Raw genomic sequence first — 25,278 nt, 5'->3', positions numbered from 1 at the left:
TGCGTTTCTTTGGGACACTTAATAATGCACCAGTTGTAGAAATTGGCGTCCAAGTTTGCTAACATACTCATTTCAGAAAGATTAAAATTTATGATTTTGTTTTTCTGTAGAAGCTGACAAATAGCTCATGGACCACTTTAAATTGTTTTCTTAAACTGTTCCTATCTTAGATCTGTAAGGGATACAACTTTAAAGTGTGGATGATAAGTGTTTTTGTTCATTCAAAGGTCAAGATCCTTTATTCTTCAGGTTTATTTTCCTACTTATTCAGTTGTTGTGGCCAAATTAATAAACTTTGAAAGGAAAAGAAGTATGGACACTGGAAAAGAGTTAACTTGAAAATTTGAAGACAAACTGCAAGACAAAATCTTCATAATGTGCTCTAAGCCTTTAAGCAAGATTTTGACTTCTCTGATCCTCCCCCTTTCATCAGCCTTAGCAGTTTGAAAATTTTTGCACAGTATGGCACATTCCCTATATAGTTTAGAATAAGCTCAAAAATTAAATAATAACAGAAGTTGATGAGTTGTAGCCAAACCTCAGTTGTAATCCTGGCCTTGTTAAACATGACGTGGTTAAGGATACATAACGAGGATTCACAATCTAGAGGAGCACAGCCAGGATGCAGTTTGGTGACTAGAAAGCACAATAATTACCCAGAATCATGAAAGAAAGATTAAATTAAGTGCAGTACACTGTAATTAGCTTAGCTCAAGGAGAAGGCTAATATACTTTTTGTTGTTATTGTTGTTGTTGGTTGTGGGCTTGGAAGGCTAATATACTTTTGAGAATAAAATCACTCACAGTGTTAAAACAGAAATAACTGTGCTCAACAATTATTACCTAACCTCAACCCTGTAGTAATGAGAGCACTTTATTTTTTCAAATCTGTCATTCTACTGCTTGAAAGTAAAGCACATATACCTCTAGACAGACTGGAATGATAGTCTTGTATTTTCACTTCATCTAACAAGTGTACTTGTTCCTAAAGCTACCATTGAAAGCTGTGGCCTTTTGAATATTCACATTCTTAGTTTCTTTAAATGCTTGGCCTAGTGGCTGTCTCTATAAGGTATTTCCTAACTCTAGAGTGGACTGACAGTTTCTTTTGCCATCTCCCTGGTATTATGTTTATATTGATGTCATGACACACGAAATATTTTGTTGAACTTGTTTCTTCTATATCTCCTTCTTAAAGGTCTGAGCCTTTACATATTGTGCATATCTGTTCCTTTTTTGTATTTTTAACTTAGCCTATATTCTAACATAGAGTAGGCATTCAATAATTATCTCAAAGGGTCATAAAAGAGTTTAAAAACCTAGTTTGAGACGCTTATGTAACAATCTCTAATATGCATGTACTTGCTTTTTTTAAAACTGTATTTTTTCAGTCTTTGTTTTTTTGATACTGGGGATTGAACCCAGGATGTTGCACTTGCTAAGCAAGTGTTTTGCCACTGAGCTACATCCCAGCCCATACTTGCTTTTTTAAATAGCAGTTCTAATTTTCACAGTACTTAGTCCCATGTCTGCTTTGTACTCTGTAAAATCAATAGGCGACAAAAGGATGCTGTGGAATTACTTACAGTTATTTACAATTTTTAACATTGGGAATCAAACCCAGGGGTTCATGCTTTTATGAACTAGTTAGCTATACCTCAGCCCCTAAATTTCAATAGTTAAGTAATAACTGTATTTATTTTTGGGATATACATGCTGACTTGTAGAACCTCTGGAACCCCTGTCTTGGAACTCTTCCCACTCCAGAGTGAAATAATGGATCATCAGAGCTGCTGTGTCTTCTTTAAATAGAAGGGTAAAGTAACCCTGAAGGAAAGCCTTGTGAACTCGATGTAGCATGTCTTTAACACCAATTTCTCATTCAGGGACCATCTCCCATCTTTGACCACTAATTTGGAATCTTTTCTAGCCCTTCGTATGGAATTAAAGTGGCCTCTTTCTTTTATAGGGGACAAAGAGTCATGCTCATCCTTTGAGCATGCAGATGCCATATCTTAGTTTTCCATGAAATTTACTCAATGTTTGTTTACTTTTTTTATTATGAAAATACTGGGCAAGATAATGAGTACATTTCTTATCAAGCATTGTAGCCTCCTCCTTTGTTTCCCCTTCCCATCCCATCCTCCCCCCGAAACCCAACCCTCCCACCCCCCCAAGTTGTAAAGTTCGTGTTAGACATACGACTTGTACGTCTCATTCTTGCAATAGGTCCACCTGTATCCCTATTTAAACAATTTGTTTTTTCCCTTTCCCTCCACAAATTATACCAACATCAAATACAGTGAAAGCAGGGGTTATACCATGGGGAAGGGACATACAAAGCAACAAAGAAATAATCTTATAAATGTGTTAGAAACAATTGCATGAAAGAAAAAAACATTTGAATACATATCTTAGGGTCCATTTCCCTAACATCAACTTATCTGACCTTTTCTGCTTGTCTCAGACATAGACTAGTAATTGCAAATAAGGGAAACCATGGGACCTGTGTTTCTTTGGGCCTGGCTTACTTCACTTAATATAATTTTTTCCAAGTCTTTCCATTTCCTAACAATGTCATTCTTTCTGATGGAGGCATAGAATTCCATTGTGTATATATACCACATTTTCTTGATCCATTCATCTACTGAGGGGCATCTGGGTTGGTTCCATATCTGAGCTATGGTAAATAAGGCTGAAATAAATATAGTTGTGCTGGTAGCTTTAGTGTGGTTTTGTTTGTGATCATTTGGGTAAATGCCCAAAAGTGGAATTGCTGGATCATAGGGGAGCTCTATGTGGAGTCTTTTGAGGAACCTCTAATAAATAAGTGGGCTAAAGACTTAAAGAGAAACTTCTCTGAAGAGGAAAGAAGGATGGCCAGTAGACACATGAAGAAATGCTCATCCTCTCTAGCCATAAAAGAAATGCAAACCAAAACAACATTGAGATACCACCTCACCCCAGTTAGAATGGCTATTATCAAGAACTCTAATAATAACAGATGCTGGAGGGGATGTGGACAGAAGGGAACCTTACTGCATTGTTGGTGGGAGTGTAAACTTGTTCAACCACTTTGTTTACTTTTTTATTATGAAAATTTCACCTAATGTATAATTGGTTTATCTTGCCAACTCTTTTCATAAAATTACGATGTAGTCAGTATTTGTGTAGCTTCAGGAAAACAAGTACAACATACTTAATATGCTTTGTAGGTTTGCCATCAAAACTTTAGTATCTTGGAGCTTTTATCTAAGTCATGTTAAACCATAACTTTAAATTTGGAGTAATAGGTAATGAAAATAAAGAATCCTACCACAAGTGGATATTTTTCAAATGTCTTATCCATCTTCTCATCAAAATCATTAGCCCAACTTTATCCTCACTTATCTTAAATGATAATAACCTTCAAGACTCCAATAGTTAATGCCAAGGATTATTTTGTCTTCCAAAAGGAAGGCTGAGAAATGATGTGGATAGAAACAATGATACTCAAACTTTAAAATTTTTTTCTTAGGAATAAGAGATGGATGAATGGAAACTATTTTTAAGGGTCTTGTCTATTAACCTTCAGAAAAATCAGCTGCACTTAGGAAAGTGAAAGGTAATTTTCACCTCATATATATATAGAAATGAATTTTAAATGACTTGGAGACATTTTACAAGATTTGTTAACACTATTACTGAAAACCTGTTAGTTTTTTTAAATATTAAGATTTCACTGCCTAGTAAGTTCTTATAAATCTAATAACCTTGAAGTAAAAGTTAAAGTAATGATAATCTACCATTTTATATTACATTGTTTATGTAGGATACTGTGTGAATTGTTCATTTCTAGGGAACATGCATGAGCATATATTATGAAGACCTGTTTGAAAATACGTTTTCCTTTTATTATGATGTAAAAACTGAGGCACAAAACTCAGAATTAATGCAAAAAATTTCTGAGATGGTATCTGCATGTCTTTATTTTCTTAGTAAGAATAATTACCTCCCTTGTAGAGACCATTACTGATTTCAATTTGTTATATAAGTGATTTGGGGCAAAATCATTCTAGTTGGGGTCATATCTTTCTTATTTGTATCATTTGGATCTTTGCTTTAAAATAACACTATGGGGAGTTTCTTTTAATTTTTTTAAAGTTTTATCAAGGATTTATGTTATTATAACAGGGTCAAAATAGGGAGAAATAGAAAAAAAGAAAGAAACATTTTGTGTTTGCTAAGCAGAAAATGGAAATTAAAGACTCCTGAGAGTATCTATAAGGTAAAAGATAAACATGGCATTGTTAGTGTTGATTTTTTTGTCTTTTAAAGGAAAACTCAATATTAAAGAAGTTATGAGTCATGTAGTCATGTCTTTTGAGCCAATTTTTAAATTCTCTTATTCAATAAAAAGGGCGTGGGGGAGAGGAGGGGGGGGGGGGAGAGAGAGAGAGAGAGAGAGAGAGAGAGAGAGAGAGAGAGAGAGAGAGAGAGAGAGAGAGAGAGAGAGAGGAGCGTGTTAATCCATGCTCTGAAATTTCAGTATTTCCCATTTCTATGAGTCACTGTCCCAGTCAGAATCAAGAATGCTGCCTTAGTCACAGCTTAAGGGGGAAGGAAGGCTTAAACACTGTGGTTGGTTTATGGAGGCCATTGGTAGGAATAAAGATTTGGGATTAGTACTAGTTTACTGAAAATTAAACTCTTTCCCCTCACTTCTTGCCTCTTAGATCTAATGACTATAGGATTGTCAGTCATGTGGTCATTGGATATGATAAAGTTTTGCTCCCTATAATAGTTGTATCTTTAATAGATTCATGGCCCATTTTGCTTAAATTGCAAAACAACTCAATGATCTTGTTAATCTGAGAAATACATTTTCCTTTAGAATAGTTTATATTACCAGGGTACAGATTGTTTGAGGCCATTTTATTTTACTTAAAAAAAAAGAGACATTATTTGATGTGTTAAAAGTATAGATGTAAAAAGCTAGGCAGCTCATACCTATGATCCTAGCTATTTAGGGAGGCAGAGATCTGAGGATCGGGGCTGTCAGATCCTGTTTAGTCTGGACAGGAAAGTGCATGAGACTCTTAGTTCCAATTAACCACCAAAAAGCTAAAAGTGGAGCTGTGGTTCAAGTGGTAGAGCACTAGCCATGAGCCACAAATGCTTAAGGACAGCTCGCAGGTTGAGTTCAATACCCAGGTCTGTGTGTGTGTGTGTGTGTGTGTGTGTGTGTGTGTGTGTGTGTGTGTGTGTGTGTGTGTGTGTGTGTGTCTATCTCCCCCCCCCCTTCTTTCTCCCCTCCACTCTTTCACACACACAATATAGTTGTAGAGAATCCAGTCATAATATTTAATGAACATACATGAAAAATGTACTTGGAAACTTGAAATGGGTGAGGATGGGATTGATGAGGGAGAATGAAGGAAGTTTGGGTGACTGATCAAGATGCATTGTACACATAATGGGCATGTTAATGTGAAACCTTTTGAAGATAACAATATGAAAGATTTTTAAAGGTGTATAGATAATTATCTTAAGCATTGTGTCTGTTCTTGTTTTGAAACCACCACTGTGCCTTCAGTGATAATCAGTCATATTCTTTGGCATTGATGGACCTCCCAGTTTCCAGAAGAGTAGAGCTTGCCAGTTGCCATTTTTGATTTGGAAATGGTTGATTTGAGGCGAGAGGAACAAGAGTTTAAAAAAGAAAATAATTCTAACATTTGCTTAATAATTTGCCCTTTGCAGAAGCAGAATCTTATCTGACCACCCACATTCATCTGGTTGCTGACGTGGCTCTTGCTTCAATTGCAGACGCTATTTTTGCACCTTTTGTGTCTTTTGAGGAACCAAGTGGGCCTACTTGCCTATGATGATTCATGTCTCAAAGTGCACAGGGTGTCCCAAAGTCCTACTGTGGTGATGTGCAGAAAGGAGAGGAAAAGGAAAACACGATTTCCTTGGAAAGCTACTACTAGATGGTCCTCAGGGAACCACATTTTCACTGTCAGGTTTCAGTGCTTTAGATCTTTTTGCAAGGGATATTGGAATCACCATGTCAGGAAGAAACAACAATGTTGCTTGTTGGTTGGTTTGAAGAGACAACAAATATACATTGACCATCTATGGACAATGTACTAGTCTCACCATGTAGCCTAGGCTGACCTTGAACTTGCAGTCCTCAGCCTTTTGAGTATGGTACCTCTGCTCTGAACCACTGTGCTAGGCTGCACTAGGTGGTTGATGACATTTTTTTGTGTGGCTATTAAGAGCCAAACCAGCTTCAGATTGTTGACTGATTAATCTACTTAGATTAAGTAGCTTTATCTTCTTTGCATTTCCTTGGATTAGATTTAGATAAGTATTAATTCTAAGTACGAGAAAGATCTCTCGCTTTCTTTCATACTAATCACTGAAGACTCAGATTCGACTTTGGTTGTTTTGGATTCCTAGTTCAGAAATTAATTTTAGCACAGAACGTAACAGCTGAAAAAAGAATTTGCTGTGAGGTTATCTGAGAAGCATACTATGCAGCTTACTTGATGATGATTCAAAAGGAGCTGTGTGGAAATCTCAGCTCTGAGGCAGAATGGTAGCCTGGGCCACTGTGGGTTCCTAGTTTCCAATACACTAAGTTTTAACTCCAGCATTATTTTTGTAATTGCCTCCATTCTGTTACAGGCATTTCCTTTTAATATAATTAAAAGATTTACACTATATTAAAAGAAAGGGAATTTTTTTAAAAAACCACATAACTAGAGCTGCAGTCCCAGGTTATATTTCCTAAAAGCAGACAGTTTCAGAATAAATATGCCTATAAAGTTAATTCCAACATCAGCATCTTTTAAATGTTCTTATTCATCCTTCAGATTTCCAGAAGTTGTGCATGAGTTCCTGTGGAGAAAGTTGGCATCTTGGGAAGCAAAGACAGTTGTGATGCAGTTTATTGATATGAAGACAACAGGTTAATAACTGAAATTCATAATTTTCTTCTATTGCTTTTTTAATTGGTGTTTGTGTGTGTGTGTGTGTGTGTGTGTGTGTGTGTGTGTGTGCGTGCATGCGTGCATGTCAGTACTCACTCTTGAAATCAGGGCTTCAAGCTCTTACTTGACTTTTTTTATTCTAGGTTGCTCTTCTCAAGTACTTGAGCTACAGGCTCACTTCTGGCCTTTTGTTGATTCATTGGAGATAAGACTCACAGAGTTTTCTGATCAGGCTGACTTCAAACCATTATCCTTAAGATCTCAGCCTCCAAAGTAGCTAACACATGAGCCATCAGCACCTGGCCCTTCTATTTTTTTTTTTTTTTACTGTTTACCTTGAAAAGGAGTTTGTGCCTACCATGAGCCTCTATATTAATGGATTTTATCATCAACTCTGAGAGGAAAACAATATGTATTTGCAGTTAGAGAGAAAAATGCTGTGTAAATTTTACTTATTTTGTTTTTCATAATAGACCAGTTTTAATCATATTCTTCTTTACTAAGATAGACCCATTGGAAAGAGTTTCTTGGTGGAAGTGTTTATTTCCATATGCAATTCATAGTACATCCTTAGTAATCTTATGGTAATAATTTTTATTGTATGCTGGGGAAACAGGCCACACTGGAAAAGTGAAATCACAATTTCAGAAAGATTGTAAAAACATTAATGACCTAATGTTAAAAGCAGCATGCTGAATCAAGGTAAGTTATGAATATCTTGCCTATGTGTGCACATTCTACAGAGATCTGTGTGGTATGTGCATTACAGCCATAGGCAAGAATATAATTCAGCTTTGAATCCCAGGTTTAAGTTTTTATCCAGTTATGTTGTAAATATGTCAAGTCAGTTTTTACTTTCTCCAAAACTTCTCTGAATTGTCTGTCAGGCTTTTGTATAACATACAGCATTCTTTTCCTATTAGCAGCTTGCTCACCTTAGGAAGAATTGAGGTTGTTACAGGAATTTTTACTGACAGGAGCATTTATAATGAAGTTGGCTCTCAGGAAATGCCTTCAGTAAATCATCTGTGGAAATAAGTCTGTATTAAGTTGGACTGTAGCACCGGTCATACCTTCCAGTAGGCCCCTTTTCTCTAGTCTGGTACCCTCTGAGCCCCTGTGCTCTGACAGTGATCCAGCAGTGCTACACAGTGTGTTAAAGCAGCAGTGCTCTAACCTGCACAGGAATTCATATAAAACAGTTTTAGCTACTTGATGCCAGGCTTTAAACAAATACACGGAGATCACTTCTAAAATGCCATTCCATAATGCTACCAGAAGACATATATTTTGTTTGTAAGTATAATCCTGCCACATTCTCTGGAAAAGACCAAATTATCATTTTGATTTTCAAAAATGTCTCATTTCACTAAATATTAGAGAGAGAAAGAAGTTGTCATCATTTTTTCCCCAGTATTATTTAGAATCTTATTATTTAATGGTCACTTGACTTTTGCCAGCAGATAAGTACTGATTATTAATTTTCTGAAGCTGTATGTTTTTTTCCTAGCAAAATATCCTAGCATGAAGAACTAGGGAAGCTTGCTTTACTGCCAGTCCCATCAGACATTATCCTGAGGAGACCTTGGAGGAGGTTTATGCAGTAGGCTGTTTCTAGGTCTTCCTTTTTGGGGCCTGTCTTAAGAAAATCACTTAACTTGGTGCCAGATTTATTTGAGTGGGACGATGAAGAGTAGCCAAGGAGAGGGCACACTTTTAGAAAACTGGCAGCCCTTCCATGCATCATGTTCTTTCCCTTTGTTTCAGTTCCTTTAGTTCCATTACCTCTGAATACCCATATAGCCTATTCATACAGATTGGAGAGTGCCACGGGGCTGTAGCACCATCCCTGGGACACTCAAAAGTCATGTCCTCTGACTTTTATCCTCACAGCCCTGAAAAACATTAGGGAAAATTTTTAAATGTGAATGTGCAGCTCTATTTGGAATGCCAGCTCCTTTGTTGGCAATGGATGCCAAAAATGACTTTGTGTGGGTTTAGTTACCATAAAAAGAAATCCCAGTGAATAAAATGATAACTAGCTGTTGTGTTTTTGCATGAGAATTGCTCTTATAGGACATTTTAAAACTGATCAGTTGGTAAAAAAACTGAAATTTGCTTTTGACATAGTAGTCAAGAATCTGAAAAATGAATATGTGATCATAGACAAATAATGTAACTATAATTAATGACATTACTATAGATTTTTATTGAAAAAAATTAAGCTAAAGATCTGAATACATAAAGGTACATTGATTGATGATTTATAGTAAAAAGAAAGTATTTTCCTAGATTGAATGATCTGCTTAATGTTGATCTTTTTTCTTGATATACTTATAAAATTGTTTTCTTATCTGAAAATTGTTTTCCCATATGAAAAACATTTTCATATGTTTTAGTAATAAAATACAACATCAAGAATCTTTGTCATTTTGGTGAAAATTAGGTCACATTAAATATATCATCTCTTATTTTATTAAAGATATAATTATCAAAAGCTGTACAGTTGCTTTATAGTGAATTTTTCTGTTTATTAAGGTGACAAAACAGTAAAGAAAGTTGAGGAAACTCAGAAATTCTGCCAGGTTGTATAGAAAAAGACACGTAACAATAGATCTGTAATTCTCATGATTCCTTTTGCATAGTTTTTTCAACTTCCAAGATAAAGCAACTCTAGACAAACAGTTAATGAACTCATCCACATTTGTTATGGCTCATGAATATCATCAGTAAATTCTCCGAAGGACCCTCCACTGGTTTTCTTTCCTGCTTACCTTTTTCCATGTATCTCAGAAACTCAAGGGAAGTAACTTTCATGGGTAGCAGTTAATGAAATCTTCCCAAAGATAAAGTGTTGGAGAGAGTGATGGTTTCCTCAAATACATTTAAAATCTAGTGGAAACAGGACTGACTTCCAGCTTTCTGGTAGCATTCTCAAACTTTCACTGACATGAAAAGTTAGGTTAGGGGTCTGCATACTAGTGGGACCTCCAGCTCCAATGGAGATGACAACTTAACAACCCAGGAGTAGAGTACATGGTCTGGGATGTCATTTAATGTCCTGATTAATTAGTGGGACATCACATGTAGACTACTGTACAATGTCTACCAATGAAGGAACACATTTTCCTGGCAAAAAATATTTGCTTAATTAATTTTTTTTAACCAAGATCAAAGGTTTGAATCTTAAGAACATTGAAGGATGGCCTCATATAGACCTTAGGGAAGTGACTGCTTTTAGTTTGGTAGTCAGCATCACTCTTTTTGATTAGCTCTTTTCTTTAAATTCAACAACTAACTTAATGTTCTAGAGAAGTTTTGTTCTAAACATCTAAATACATGATTTTGAATTTTTTATAAAACAATCCCTCCCCTTCATCTTTTAGTCTAATTTTCAGATAGGGAAAGATTATTTCTGAATTTTATTTGGTCCACTTATTGAATATAATATCCTAAGTGAGTAAGAAGTGTTTGTGTTCTGGTTTGTGGTATGAAGATTTTAACTTATTATTAGAGACTATAGAAGTTAAACGCCCAATTTATAAGGGTTATTAAATTAAGACTGTCTATGTAATAATGTATTAAATGTTATTTTAGTCTTGCTTTCAACAGAACAATATTGACATTGAGTAATATGTCCTTGTTTAACATGAAGCTTACATTTTAACCAAAAGTACATATTCCATGTCAGCTGAAGAATGGAAAGTGATAAACGTTTAGTTTTTACTTTAGGGTCCTTACTGTCCTTAAAAGTAATGATATTCAAGGTCCCATGGTTTCCCTTATTTGCAATAACTAGTATATGTCTGAGACAAGCAGAAAAGGTCAGATAAGTTGATGTTAGGGAAATGAACCCCAAGATAAGTATTCAAATGTTTTTTTTCTTGCGATTGTTTCTAACACATTTATAAGATTATTTCTTTGTTGCTTTGTATGTCCCTCCTCCACTGTATACCCCTGTTTTCATTGTAGTTGATGTTGGTATAATTTGTGGAGGGGAGAGGAAAAAAAAATTGTTTAAATAGGGAAACAGGTGGACCCATTGCAACAATGAGATGTACAAGATGTTATGTCCAAAAACGAACTTTACAACTTGGGGGGCGGGGGTTGGGAAGGGATGGGAAGGAGAAACAAAGGAGGATTATAACCCCCTGTATGGTATTTTCACAATTAAAAAAAAGTAATGATATTCAGAGAACAAAGGAAAACAATTTCTTAGGTTATAGATAGATGACATTGTTTAAATTGTGGATTGTTTTCAGGAAGTGGCATTTTGAAGCAATTTAGTTCAAACATTAAAAGTTGAGTCATTTCAAATACAGACAAGTGAAAGCATTTAGGGGGGATGTTGAAGATATATGGTTAAGTTGTGGTCAAGACTCAACAAATAATGGAGATGAGACCTCCTGTGCTCAGAGGCCAGCTAAACAATTGAACTCTGACTCAGTTTGATCCTCCACTGTCGACTGGCTGCAATCATACCAATAGCCTAGGCCTGTCAAGAAGATCAAATAATATGCATGAAACTCTTTAAAAGCATAGTACATAGTAAATGCACAGGACATAGCAGCCATTATTATTGCTGTGGGATGAGTATCCTGCACCTGAAATGCTTCTGACCTTAGTGTTTTGAATTTGCAAATTCTGTAATATTTGCATATACACAATAAGATACCTTGAGGAAGAGACTCAAGTCTTAACACAAAATTCATATATATCTTATGGAAGTTAATTTTGCATAGTATTTTTAGTATTTTGACTGCAACCCATTATGTGAGGTCAGTGCTGGAACTTTCAACCTGTGACATCACGTTGGTGCTCACAAAACTTTAGAGCTGAGCACAGGTGATTGACCCTGTAATCCTAGAGATCTGAGGACATGGTTAAAAGCTAACACAAGCAAACAAATCCATGGGACTCATCTCCAATTAACCAGCAAAACATGGGAAGTGGAAATATGGCTCAAAAGGAAGAGTATATTGAGTAAAAATGCTAAAAGAGTGTCTTGGCCCCGAGTTCAAGCCCCAGTACTATAATCCCTCCTCCCCCCCCCCCAAAAAAAAACCCTTCAGATTTGGGGGGCTTTCAGATTTGAGATTTTCTAAGGATGATCAAACTGTATTAACATGGAATTTCATACATTGTTTTAATATCAGTATAAAATACTAAACCTGTAAAGTAACTAAGTAATTACTTGCTTAAAGCTCCGAGTCCTAGCTAAGGACTCACACATTTCTTTGTTCAATTAGAAATATACTTTCCCTCCACTTTAGAGGGTGTTACCTGCAAAAGTCCAACACAGATTATGCCTGCATGAACCTTAAATAGTTAAACATAAAATTCTACTAGGCCAGGTTCAGCGTTGCATGTTCTTGTTTTCTAACCTTGATGTTGGAAGTAAATTTGCAGTGCAATATTGTGAGCCATCCCTTGTCTTTCACAGGGAAACTTGGAGAGGGGGAAACCTAAAATTCCATTGAGAAACTTTTTGGCCAACTGGAGTTAAACGTTTGTGGCTTAGTTTCTTCATCAGCTGCTTTATAAACCTACTCTGCTTCCATTGTGTGTGTGTGTGTGTGTGTGTGTGTGTGTGTGTGTGTGTATGTATGTGTGTGTGTATGTGTGTGTGTGTGTGTATTACATTTTCTTGATGCATTCATCTACTGAGGGACATCTGGGTTGGTTCCATATATTAGCTATGGTAAATAATGCTGCAATAAACATAGTTGTGCTGGTAGCTTTAGTATGGTCTTGTTTGTGCTCATTTGAGTAAATGCCCAAAAGTGGGATTGCTGGGTCATAAGGGAGCTTTGAGTCTTTTGAGGAACCTCCATCCTGCTTTCCAAAGTGGTTGAACAAGTTTACCCTCCCACCAACAATGCAGTAGGGTTCCCTTCTGGCCGCATCCCCTCCAGCATCTATTGTTATTAGAGTTCTTGATTGTAGCCATTCTAACTGGGGTGAGATGGAATCTCAATGTTGTTTTGATTTGCATTTCTTTTATGGCTAGAGAGGTTAAGCATTTCTTCATGTGTCTATTGGCCATTCTTATTCATAGCTACTGCCAGGACATTTTCACCACAGATGTCCTTACAAATGTCTGGGTGCTGCTGATCTCTCACCCAGAAGGCCTGGTGTTCCTGTGAGCAGACTTACGTTCCCCTGCCCTCTCACCATCATTGTAGAGATGTATAATAAGCGGCATATTTGCCATGGAAATAAGAGTAGCATTTGAGTTCCAGTTTGGAAATGTGCAGTACATTTGCAGGGTAGCATCTTGTTAAAAAATTAACCAGTAGTTTATTTAAAAAGCTAAACATATTTGTATTAAGACAGACAAACACATTTAAATTGCTAAAAGGTGAAAAGTAAGAAAAAAAAACCCTTTATTTCTTTTGACAACAGTGATTTCACTGCTGTGAATATTCTGCCTGGCATTCTCAATTATCTCCTGTTGTTATAAGATGCATACTAGGCCACAATAAGCTTTTCTTTAATTTCACTACTTCCTCCACAGCTTTCTTTATTGGTTTTTAAGATGGCTTGGTTTTATGGTTGAGTGTTTATTATTTATTTATTTTTATTAATTTATTTTTTGTTGGTTGTGGGACTTGGACAATGGGCTTGGGTGCTATCCCTTAGCTCTTCAGCTCAAGGCTAGAGCTCTACCACTTGAACCACTGCGCCACTTCTGACTTTTTCTGCTTATGTGGTGCTGAGGAGTCGAACCCAGAGCCTCATGCATGCAAGGCAAGCACTCTACCACTGAGACACCTTCACAGCCCAAGTGTTAATTTATTTAAGAGTCCTTGTATACCTATCTATGTGAACTTTGTGCAGGAAAATCTGTATTGATAGATTTCAAACAATGGGACTTCTGAGACAATACATATGAACTTTCATACTTTCACATTTGCTATGAATGGATCCTGACATCCTCAGGATTCTTGGGTTATTTCACTGACCATTCTTTTAGGGGAGTAGAGAATTCACTTAAAATCTAATAGTTACTAAGTTGTCATTCACCTTGATGTATTTACCATTCTCTAGAGGATTCCTTTACTTGGCAGTGATGTAATTTCCTGAAAAGGAAATTTGTACTTTTCAATGTTCAAGACTACAGGTATAATAAAAGCTACAATTCAGAACCTTTTCCTATCTAGGGGATTAGAAATAAATGTCAAAAACCAAAAGTTTTGATGTAGTAGTCTAATCTCAGAAAATATTATTGCTGGACATCATTGGCTAACACCTGTAATCCTAGCTGCTCATGAGACAGGTCGAGATATGAGGGTGGCAGTTTGAAACCTGCCTGAGCTGAAAATTTCATGAGATTCTTTATCTCCAATTAACTTCCAGAAGTCGAAGTGGAGGTGTGGCTCCAGTTGTAGAGAGCTAAACAGAAGAGGAGGCAACAATGCTCAATAGGAAATGTACTCATTACCTTGCTCATGTAACTGTAACCCCTGTGTATAGTAGTTTTACAATTTTAAAAAAAGTACTAAAAAAGAGGGGGGGGAAGAAAAGCTAAGGGACGGTGCCAAGGACCAGAGTTCAAACCCTAGTATCAGCACACACAAAAGAGAGAGAGGGAGAGGGAATATTACTCTGACTTTAAAACTTTTAATTGCATTTATTTTTAATTCATACATAAAAAAATCTGTACATGTTCAGTGGTTACCGTGAAATATTGATCCTTGTACACATTGCAAAATGTTTAAATTAGGTTCCACATATCTGTATACAAACATCCTTTTTATGATGAAATCTTTCAAAAGCTTTCCTAGATTTTTTTTAAATGCATAGCACATTGATAAAGTACTCTTCTACACAATAGCACACTAGAACTTCTCACTCCTAACTGTAACTTTCCATTCATTCATCACCCTGTCTCTGGTGACCACTATTTTCTTTTGAACTTTTAGGAAATCAGCTTTCTTAGATCCCACATGAATGAGATCATGAGGTTCTTGTCTTTTTGTGCTTTACTTTGTCCCAAACCCTATGGTCTTCAGTGCCATATATACTGTCAGAAATGACAGGATTTCATCCTTATTTGGGCTGGATAGTATTCCATGTATAGATATACAATATTTTCTTTATCCATTCATCATCTGTTGGATTCTGGGTTGTTCTGTTTCTTGGTTATTTTGAACAGTGCTTCCATGAACAGGAGAGATCTATGTCTCTTTGATATATGAGTTTCATTCCTTTGGGATGTATGGACTTGCTGGATAATATAGTAGTTCTATTTTGAGTTTATTAAGGAACCTCTATATTGTTTTCCATGGTGACAGTAATTATCTGCATTCCCACCAATAGTGCCAAGGAACTTTTCTGCACATCCTTATTATCTTTAGGCATTTTGATACAACCATTCTCACTGGGACGATGCAGTATCTCACTGTGGTTTTGATTCTGCCATCTCTAATGATTAGTGGTACCATGTTGTCATATACCTGTTGCTATTTGTGTGTTTGTGTATGTTCTTTTCCAGTTTTAATTGGATTATTTTGTGTGGGGGGGAGTGGTTTCCATGTCTTTTTTTTTTTTGTCTGTCATGGGGACTGAACTCTGGGCCAGGGCACTGTCCCTCAGCTCTTCAGCTCAAGACTAGCACTCAATCACTTGAGCCACAGCTTTTTCTGCTTATGTGGTACTGAGGAATTGAACCCTGGGCCTCGTGCAAGCAAGGCAAGCACTCTACCACTGAGCCACCTTCCCAGCCCTGGTTTTCATTTTAGTCCTTTCCCTTTTCCTTCTGCATTCTAGTTAACAACTCTTTGTCAGATGCATTTACAAATATTTTCTCCCATTTTGTATGTTGTCTTTTCATTATGTTGATTGTTTCCTTTGCTATGAAGAAGGCTTTTCATTTGATAAAATCTCACTGGCTATCCTTGCTTTTGTTCCCGTTTGTTCAAAAAGTAACAGCCCATTCCAGTATCCTGAAGCATTTCCTTTGTGTTTCCCCAGTAGTTCATCTTGTTTTACACTTAGTTTATAATCTGTTTGTTATGTAACTTTCTTTTATTCCTAGTGAAAAACAGGGATTGAGTTTCAAGTTTTCTCAGCACTTCTTATTGAAGACTGTCCTTCCATCTGTCTTCTTCATACCTTTTTCAAAAATCAGCTACAGATGTGTTTGTCCATATCTAGACTCTCTAGTCTGTCCCAATGTTCTTTGTGTCTGTCTGTAGCTAATACCATCTTGTTTTGATTACTACAGCTTTGTAGTATATTTTGAAGTCAAATAATACACGCCTTCAGTTTTATTTTATTTTCTCAATAATTTTGTGGCTCCATATGAAGTCTAGGATTGTTTTTTCTAGTTTTTGAAGAATGGCATTTGTATTTTTATACACAATGCATTGAATCTGTAGATTTCTTTGTGATATGACCATTTAATGGATTCTCTCCATCCATGAACTTGAGGTATCCTTCTTCCTTGTCCCTCTACCTCTTCTTTTTCTGCTCCTCCTGCTCCTCTTCCTCCTCCTTCATTCCATCTTCAACCATTTTAATCACTTTTATAATTTTTTGTAGGGGTCTTTCACTTTCTCGGCTAAATTTATTCATGCCGTTTGTAGCTATTATAAATAGGATTACTTTCCTGATTTTTTTCCTTCATATATTTTGCTCTTGGCTTACAGCTAACTGTAACATTTTCATATTTTTTCTATCAGGACAAGATTCTCAGCCATTTCTCACTCTTTTGATACAATAACAGTAACAAAGCACTGACTGGCTGCTGTTCTTGATAACACAAGGCTTGCTACCCTGGCTTCTTGCATCCCAAAGCATTCCTTATTGTTGTTTTAGGGCACAAAGCACTGTGAGTCCTACATATAATGAACTGCAAATTAGAACCTGTGTTTGTATATAGTGATGCTATGGTTTAATGGAATAACTTGTCCTAACTGCATTTATTTTGTACCTAGGAAGCGTCAGGACAATCATGCTCATAAGAACGCCAAACTGTTCAGGTAATCATTTCATTTTTAAGTAGTCCTTGAAAGTATTTTCCAAATAGGCTTTAATTCTACATTATGAAGGTTTTCAGATCATTTTGTTTTGTTGAATTCTTATTCTGTCTTCAAAGTTTTTGATTCTTCTATAATTAATCTAGTTCTACTTCACTGGTTTTTGTTTTTTTTTCAATGACCACATTCTATTTGTGAGGTGGTAGAGGAAAGAAAGACCCTATGCTTGGGACTGTGCTTCTTTTCTTTTTCTTTTGGTTTGCAATAGGGCTAGTTTCTATTATAAGTTAGCTCGATGGCCTTTATGACATCCTTGATGGCTCTTTCTATCTAAGGGTATGTTATTTTGTACAAATGTATGTATCTGAATCCTTTTATCTAAAATCAGAGGTTAATATATTTTGTCTATTCAAAAAATGTGACATACAGGTAATATATTAAAAGACATATATCATAATTAGTGGAAGCTTTAATCAATTCAAAAATAACCCCCAACAGAAGGCAAACAATGGCTAGATCTTACTTTTGATCCAATCTGCTATTCTTCTTCTTTTGATTGCAGAATTGAGAATTTGGGGGATTTTGTCTTTCTGTTCATTTTTGTTTTGCTTATGCCAGTCCTGGGGCATGAACTCAGGGCATGGGTTCTGTCCCTAAGCCTCACTGTGCTCAAGGCTAGCACTCTACCACTTGAACTAACAAAGATATCTCCTTATAGGTATATGTAATATACTTCAACATGCATATCATAAAATGTGGTTAGGAATAGCTTTAAATTTATTAGTGAAGGCTTACAAATAATGTCTAAAAAGTATTTTCCATTTTTTTGTGGGGGGGGGGGATGCTGTGAATGAAACCCAGGGCTTTCATGCATGCTAAGCACATGTTTTACACTGAGCAAGACTATTAGGCTCCAAATAGTTTTTAAGTAAACGTAAAAAGTATTTATAGGGCTGGGAAGGTGGCTCAGTGGTTGTGTGCTTGCCTTGCATGCATGAGGCCCTGCGTTTGATTCCTTAGCACCACATAAGCAGAAAACGCTGGAAGTGGTGCTGTGGCTCAAGAGGTAGAGTGCTAGCCTTGAGCTGAAGAGCTGAGGGACAGCGCCCAGGCCCAGAGTTAAAAAAAAAAAAAACTATTTATAAAACGATGGTCACAACTCAAACATGAAAGAGATGAATGCTGCTGGCATAATTCTGAGTTTGAAATCAATCCCCTTCAATTGTGGAATTAATCTAGCTACTATAAAAATTAGTTCCTTGGAATTAAAAACATTTTTAACTTGCCAAACTTCAAACTGGTTATTGAGGATTGGTTGTGAGATCTTGTTTGATACATGTTATGACAATCTGTGTTTTCTTTTCCTTCAGGTCATCCTTTTACCTTAGTGAAACTGGCGATTGAACTTTGCTGTAGTTGATGGGCAAAATTTCTCTTAGACTGTTCGTCATCCCAGTTGCATCCTAGTTGAATATATTCAAATGCCATAAGAAATCTTGGTAGATGTGCACTTAGCTTTTGGACGGACATTTCTATGATGGAGAGAACTGTGTTCTAGCCTGGTCCAAGGACATTCCCATCCAATGCCCATCGACTACAGTGTGGTTAAGATTCCAAAGAGAAGCCGCCATCAGCAAGTTTGCAGACTCCCTGGAACATGGAAGCCACTAAGCTCTAAAAAGCACAGCCTTGGAGACACTCCATGAGTCTACTCGGCTTTCAGACAAATTAGCACTTAAGACCTTCGCATACGAAAATGGACACTGGGGATACAGCTCTAGGACAAAAAGCTACCTCAAGGTCTGGAGAAACTGATAAAGTGTCAGGTAGATGGAGACAAGAGCCATCAGCTGTTATTAAGATGAGCACTTTTGGCAGTCAGGAAGGACAGAGGCAACCACAGCTAGATCCTGAGCAGATTGGAAGCACAGCATCAGCACAACTGTTTGGTTCTGGAAAGCTGGCCTCACCTGGAGACGTGCTGCAGCAAGTCACCGAGAAGCAATACCCACCGCACCGTCCGAGTCCTTACTCATGCCAACACTCACTCTCCTTCCCTCAGCCCTCGTTGCCACAGGGGATCATGCACAGCAACAAGCCACACCAGAGCCTCGAAAGCCCTCCGTGGCTTTTCCCTGGCCCTTTGCCATCAGTTGCCTCTGAAGACTTATATCCTTTTCCTCTCCACGGCCACAGTGGTGGTTATCCTAGAAAAAAGATTTCAAGTCTGAACCCTGCGTATAGCCAATACTCCCAGAAAAGTATCGAACAAGCAGAAGATGCTCACAAGAAAGAGCACAAACCCAAAAAGCCCGGCAAGTACATTTGCCCTTACTGCAGCAGGGCATGTGCCAAACCAAGTGTCCTGAAGAAACACATAAGGTCCCATACCGGTGAGCGGCCATATCCATGCATACCTTGTGGTTTCTCCTTCAAGACAAAAAGCAATCTGTACAAGCACAGGAAGTCGCATGCCCACGCCATTAAGGCGGGGTTGGTACCTTTCACAGAGTCAGCCGTGTCTAAGCTTGACCTCGAGGCGGGTTTCATTGACGTGGAAGCAGAAATCCATTCCGACGGCGAGCAGAGCACAGACACCGACGAGGAGAGCTCTCTCCTCGCCGAGACCTCCGACAAGATGAGCCCCGGCCCACCCGGGATCCCGCTGGACCTGGCCGGCCGCGGAGGCTACCACGGGTCTCTGGAAGAATCGTTGGGGGGGCCCATGAAGGTACCCATCCTGATCATCCCCAAGAGTGGGATCCCGCTCCCCAGCGAGAGCTCTGCGTACCTCGGCTCCGACGTGCTCCCCAATCCGTCGTTCAACCCCAGGGCGGACGACTCTCACACGGTCAAACAGAAGCTGGCGCTGCGGCTGTCGGAGAAAAGAGGGCAAGACTCCGAGCCGTCGCTCAACCTCCTGAGCCCGCACAGCAAAGGCAGCACCGACTCGGGCTACTTCTCCCGCTCCGAGAGCGCCGAGCAGCAGATAAGCCCGCCCAACACCAACGCCAAGTCCTACGAGGAGATCATCTTCGGGAAGTACTGTCGGCTGAGCCCCAGGACGGCGCTCAGCGTGACGCCCCCGGGCCCCGAGCGCGGCCCCGCGGGGAGGAAGGGCATGGCCGAGCCCCCGCCTCCCGTCCACGCCAGGTTAGACGTCCAGATGTTCGAAGACCCCATCTCACAGCTGATGTCCGGCCCGGCAGAGGCAGACCCCGGCCCGGCCGGCCTGCTGACGTCCTCCTCCGCTCGATTCAACAGCGAGGCCAGGCAGCCCCCGCCGCTGCCGCCGCCGCCGCCGCCCTCGGTCAGGAATGAAGGCAAGCCGTACCCCCCCAGCTTCCCCGGCGGCGGCCCCGTGCTCCTGGAAGCGCCCGTCGACTCCTCTCCCCTGATCCGGAGCAACTCCATGCCCACCTCTTCGGCCACCAACCTGAGCATCCCCCCTTCCCTGCGAGGAAGTCACTCCTTCGACGAGCGGATGACCGGGTCCGACGACGTCTTCTACCCGGGCACGGTGGGCCTGCCCCCGCAGCGCATGCTCCGGAGGCAGGCGGCCTTCGAGCTGCCGTCGGTCCAGGAGGGGCACGCGGAGGCCGAGCACCCCGGCCGGCTCTGCCGGGCTCTCAGCGGCTCGTCCTCCAAGGAGAAGAGATGGCTTTCCGGAGACCGCGTGGGCTACGACTACGAGGTCTGCCGGAAGCCCTACAAGAAGTGGGAGGACGCGGAGGCGCCGAAGCCCAGCTACCGCGACGCGCCTGGCTTCGGCTCCGTCCGACACGGGGTTGTCGTCGGGGACTACCTGGTGGACCCCGCGGCGGCCCTGCCCGGGGTGCCCTCCGCCTTCGGGGCTCCGGGCGAGAACCGGAAGCGGCGCAAAGAGAAGAGCGTGGGCGACGAGGAGGACACGCCCATGATCTGCACCCCCGGGGGCCTGCCGGCGGCCGAGTACGACCCCAAGCCACCGCCGGGGCCCGAGGCCGGCAGGGGCGGCGGCCTGGCGGGGCACGACAGCGCTTCCCCCGGGCACCTGGAGCGCTTCGACCACGGCCGGCCCCCGCTGCCCTCCGGAAGTCCGTCTCTTGGCTCCGAAGAGTCGTCGGCCACGGATTCCGACAAGATGTCGGACCTGGGCCGGAAGCCTGCGGGCAACGTGATCTCCGTGATCCAGCACACCAACTCGCTGAGCCGCCCCAACTCCTTCGAGAGGTCCGAGTCCGCCGAGCTGGCGGCCGCGGGCCAAGAGAAGGCCCCTTCCCCTTCGGAGATGGGTGACGGCGGCGGCGAGATTCCTGAAGCCCCGGCGAGCCCCGAGTGGGCGGCCGCCGGGGACGGCGCGGAGAGCGGGGGAACCGGGCCGAAGCCCTCCCCGCCCCGGCCCGGGCCGCCGCCGCCGCCCTGCCACGCGCAGCCGCGGCTGGTTCGCCAGCACAACATCCAGGTCCCCGAGATCCGCGTCACCGAGGAGCCCGACAAACCCGAGAAGGAAAAGGAGGCGCCCAGCAAGGAGCCCGAGAAGCCCGTGGAGGAATTCCAGTGGCCCCAGCGGAGCGAGACCCTCTCCCAGCTCCCCGCCGAGAAGCTGCCGCCCAAGAAGAAGCGCCTGCGCCTGGCCGACATGGAGCACTCGTCCGGGGAGTCCAGCTTCGAGTCCACGGGCACCGGCCTCTCCCGCAGCCCGAGTCAGGAGAGCAACCTGTCGCACAGCTCCAGCTTCTCCATGTCTTTCGAGAGGGAGGAGACCGTGAAGCTCGCCGCCCCCCCCAAGCAGGATGAGTTCGGGAAGCATTCCGAGTTCCTGACCGTCCCCGCCGGCTCCTACTCGTTGTCCGTTCCGGGCCATCACCACCAGAAAGAGATGCGACGTTGTTCCTCGGAGCAGATGCCTTGTCCCCACCCCACGGAAGTCCCGGAAATCCGGAGCAAATCCTTCGATTACGGGAACCTTTCCCACGCCCCCGTGGCCGGGGCATCCACCTCCACGCTGTCCCCATCCAGGGAAAGGAAGAAATGCTTTCTGGTGCGGCAGGCTTCCTTCAGTGGCTCTCCAGAAATCGCACAAGGGGAAGCTGGGGTGGACCCTGGCGTCAAGCAAGAGCAGATGGAACAACTGCACGCAGGCCTCAGAGCCACGTGGCACCCCGGCCCGTCCTCCATGCTTCCGCCGCTTCCCACCGAGGACCCAGGCAAGCAGGGCGTGGGGCCTTGCGCTCCACTCAGCTCCGGGCCGCTCCACCTGGCCCAGCCTCAGATCATGCACATGGACAGTCAGGAACCTTCCAGAAATCCCTTGCTGCAGCCAACGTCCTACATGACAAGTAAGCACTTATCGGAGCAGCCACATTTGTTTGCACATCAAGAGACGGTTCCATTTTCTCCAATCCAGAGCACTCTGTTTCAGTTTCAGTATCCTACGGTCTGCATGGTTCACTTACCAACTCAGCAGCCCCCCTGGTGGCAGGCGCACTTCCCTCCTTCCTTTACCCAGCATCCTCAGAAGAGCTACAGCAAGCCTTCTTTCCAGGCCGAGATCCATTCTAGCTATCCCTTAGAGCACATTGCAGAACACACTGGAAAGAAATCTGCAGACTACGTGCACACAAAAGAGCAAACCTACCCGTGTTATTCAGGAACATCAGGGCTACACTCAAAGAACCTTTCTCCAAAGTTCCCGTCAGAACCCAGCAGTAAGTCCACGGAGACTCCTTCTGAGCAGCTTCTTCAAGAAGAGTTTGCCTCGGCAAATGCTGGGCCTTTGCAGTCCCTCCCAGGAACCGTGGTGCCTGTTCGGCTCCAGACACACGTTCCTTCCTATGGCAGTGTCATGTACACAAGCATCTCCCAGATACTTGGGCAGAACAGCCCTGCAATCGTCATATGCAAAGTTGACGAGAATATGACCCAAAGAACACTGGTCACCAACGCGGCCATGCAAGGGATAGGATTTAACATTGCCCAGGTGCTGGGGCCGCACGCGGGCTTGGAGAAATACCCCCTCTGGAAAGTACCTCAGACTCTACCCCTTGGCTTAGAATCCTCCATCCCCCTATGTTTACCTTCCACCTCAGACAGTGCCGCCTCTCTGGGAGGTAGCAAGCGGATGCTGTCTCCAGCCAGTAGCTTGGAACTCTTCATGGAAACAAAGCAGCAAAAACGGGTCAAAGAAGAGAAGATGTACGGACAGATAGTTGAGGAGCTCAGTGCGGTGGAGCTCACCAACTCGGACATCAAGAAGGGCCTCTCCCGCCCCCAGAAACCCCAGCTGGTTCGACAAGGGTGTGCCTCTGAGCCAAAGGATGGCTTGCAGTCTAGGTCATCTTCCTTCTCCTCCCTGTCACCTTCCTCATCTCAAGACTATCCATCTGCCAGTGGGCCATCCAGGGAGCCATTCCCTCCCAGCAGGGAGCTGCTTTCTGGTTCCAGAGCGCCCCCTTCTGGGCAGAAGTCCAGAAGGCTTTCAGATAGCAGAGAGTCCTCCGATGAATTAGATATTGATGAGACAGCCTCAGACATGAGCATGAGTCCTCAAAGTTCTTCACTGCCAATGGGAGATAGTCAGCAAGAAGAAGAAGGGAAGGGCCGGAAGATGCCCGTTGGCATGTTGGTCCACGTGGCTTCTGGCCCTGGCGGGAATGTGGCAAACTCCACACTTCTTTTCACAGATGTGGCAGATTTCCAGCAGATTCTTCAGTTCCCCAGTCTGCGGACAACAACTACTGTGAGTTGGTGCTTCTTGAATTATACAAAACCCAATTTCGTCCAACAGGCCACCTTCAAATCTTCGGTTTATGCTTCATGGTGCATTAGTTCTTGTAACCCCAACCCATCAGGATTGAACACCAAGACTACACTGGCTCTTCTGAGGTCCAAGCAAAAAATCACAGCAGAAATTTACACTCTGGCTGCTATGCACAGGCCGGGAACTGGCAAGCTTACATCATCTGGCGCTTGGAAACAGTTTGCACAGGTAACTCACTATTTCAGAAGGTTGTGGGTGATGGGTGTAATTCTGAGTAGACTAGATAATGATGGAAAGATAGCCTAAAATATACTGGCAAAATTAAGACCCTAATTGGGCTCTGTGCACTGAGGGCTCAAGCATGTAATTCTACCTACTCAGGAGGCTAAGAAAGACCTGGAGGATAGTTGTTCAAATCCTGGGCAGAAAAGGCCATGAGACTCTGTTGCCAATTAACCATCAAATAGCCAGCTTGAGCAGCATGGCCCTGTGGTAGAACACCAGCCAAGAGAGCAAGAGCCTGAGACTCAGAGATGAAACTCTAAAAAAATACATAAAAATGGAAAATCAGAATTAGGGGAGGATTCTGGGGCAAGAATTAACATATCTTCACCAACTGCCATGATGTTTCTCCCATTGAGAACAATCCCCATGGGTTGTTCTCCCATATGGCCAATATCAGAGAGGAATTCAGGGAATTGCAAAACGGAGACATAAAACAGGGAAAGGGATCCAGAAATGGAAGATCAGATCAGGAAGGAAGTGTGAACACTGACAGAACTGTGATTGCCCAATAGGCCTTATAGTCATGGACAACATTTTTCTCTGAGATGTTTACTCCATTTATTTTCTCTTTAAAAATCAACTTTTCCAAAAATCTTAGCAGGTTTGTTCTTGTATGACAATTACTTTTTTACATGTAAAATTATTACAAAAATGTTAATAAGAAGCATATTGAAATTCATGGCAAATTAAAAATGAATATAGGATTTTTTTTGGGGGGGGGTCATGGGGCTTGAACTCTGGGCCTGGGCGCTGTCCCTCAGCTCTTCAGCTCAAGCCTTGCACTCTACCACTTGAGCCACAATGCCACTTCCGGTTTTTGGTGGTTTATTGGAGATAAGAGTCTCATAGACTTTCCAGCCAGGCTGGCTTTGAACCTCGATCCTCAGATTTCAGCCTCCTGAGTAGCTAGGATTACAGGCATGAGCCACCAGCACCCGGCTTCTTTTTTCTTTTCTTTTCTTTTTTTTTTTTTGAACGTGTGCCTGTCCTGGCGCTTGTACTCAGGGCTTTGCACTCTTACTTGGTCATTTGTTCAAAGCTACTGTTCTACCACTTAAGCCATACCTTGCGGCTTTCTGCTAGTTAATTGGAGATTAGAGTCACTGATTTATCTGCCCAAGCTGGTTTCCAAGCAAGATCCTCAGATCTCAGCCTTATGAGCCATCAGTACCTGGCATGAGCCAGTGGTGCCTGGCTAGGATTTGAATGTTTAAATTTGTATCAGTTATTACTTTCCCTCCAATATTTTTGAGACTGTTTAATATATAGATTGCAGATTGTTTTGGTT

The 25,278-nt window shown here is 41.6% G+C and overlaps 1 protein-coding gene across 2 annotated transcripts in view; it reads left to right on the top strand.

The window, feature by feature from the left end:
• Nucleotides 1–25,278, top strand: part of Hivep2 (HIVEP zinc finger 2) — a 179,449-nt gene that overhangs the window by 139,918 nt on the left and 14,253 nt on the right. Inside the window, exons 4-6 of one of the 2 annotated variants that reach the window (XM_042679093.1) lie at nucleotides 6,864–6,958; nucleotides 16,922–16,966; nucleotides 18,334–23,933. In XM_042679093.1, coding sequence (XP_042535027.1) covers nucleotides 18,720–23,933 — 5,214 coding nt within the window. In that variant the 5' untranslated portion in view covers nucleotides 6,864–6,958; nucleotides 16,922–16,966; nucleotides 18,334–18,719. Of the gene's footprint in view, nucleotides 1–6,863; nucleotides 6,959–14,093; nucleotides 14,104–16,921; nucleotides 16,967–18,333; nucleotides 23,934–25,278 lie in introns of those variants that run through there. The other variant, XM_042679177.1, reaches the window with a different exon arrangement.

This window comes from Dipodomys spectabilis, unplaced genomic scaffold (genome assembly GCF_019054845.1).
Source record: "Dipodomys spectabilis isolate Male_0828 unplaced genomic scaffold, ASM1905484v1 ptg000001l, whole genome shotgun sequence".
NCBI classification, from domain to species: Eukaryota; Metazoa; Chordata; class Mammalia; order Rodentia; family Heteromyidae; genus Dipodomys; species Dipodomys spectabilis.
The sequence above is the reverse complement of the archived record's forward strand: the minus strand, read 5'-3'. Positions and strand labels throughout refer to the sequence as shown.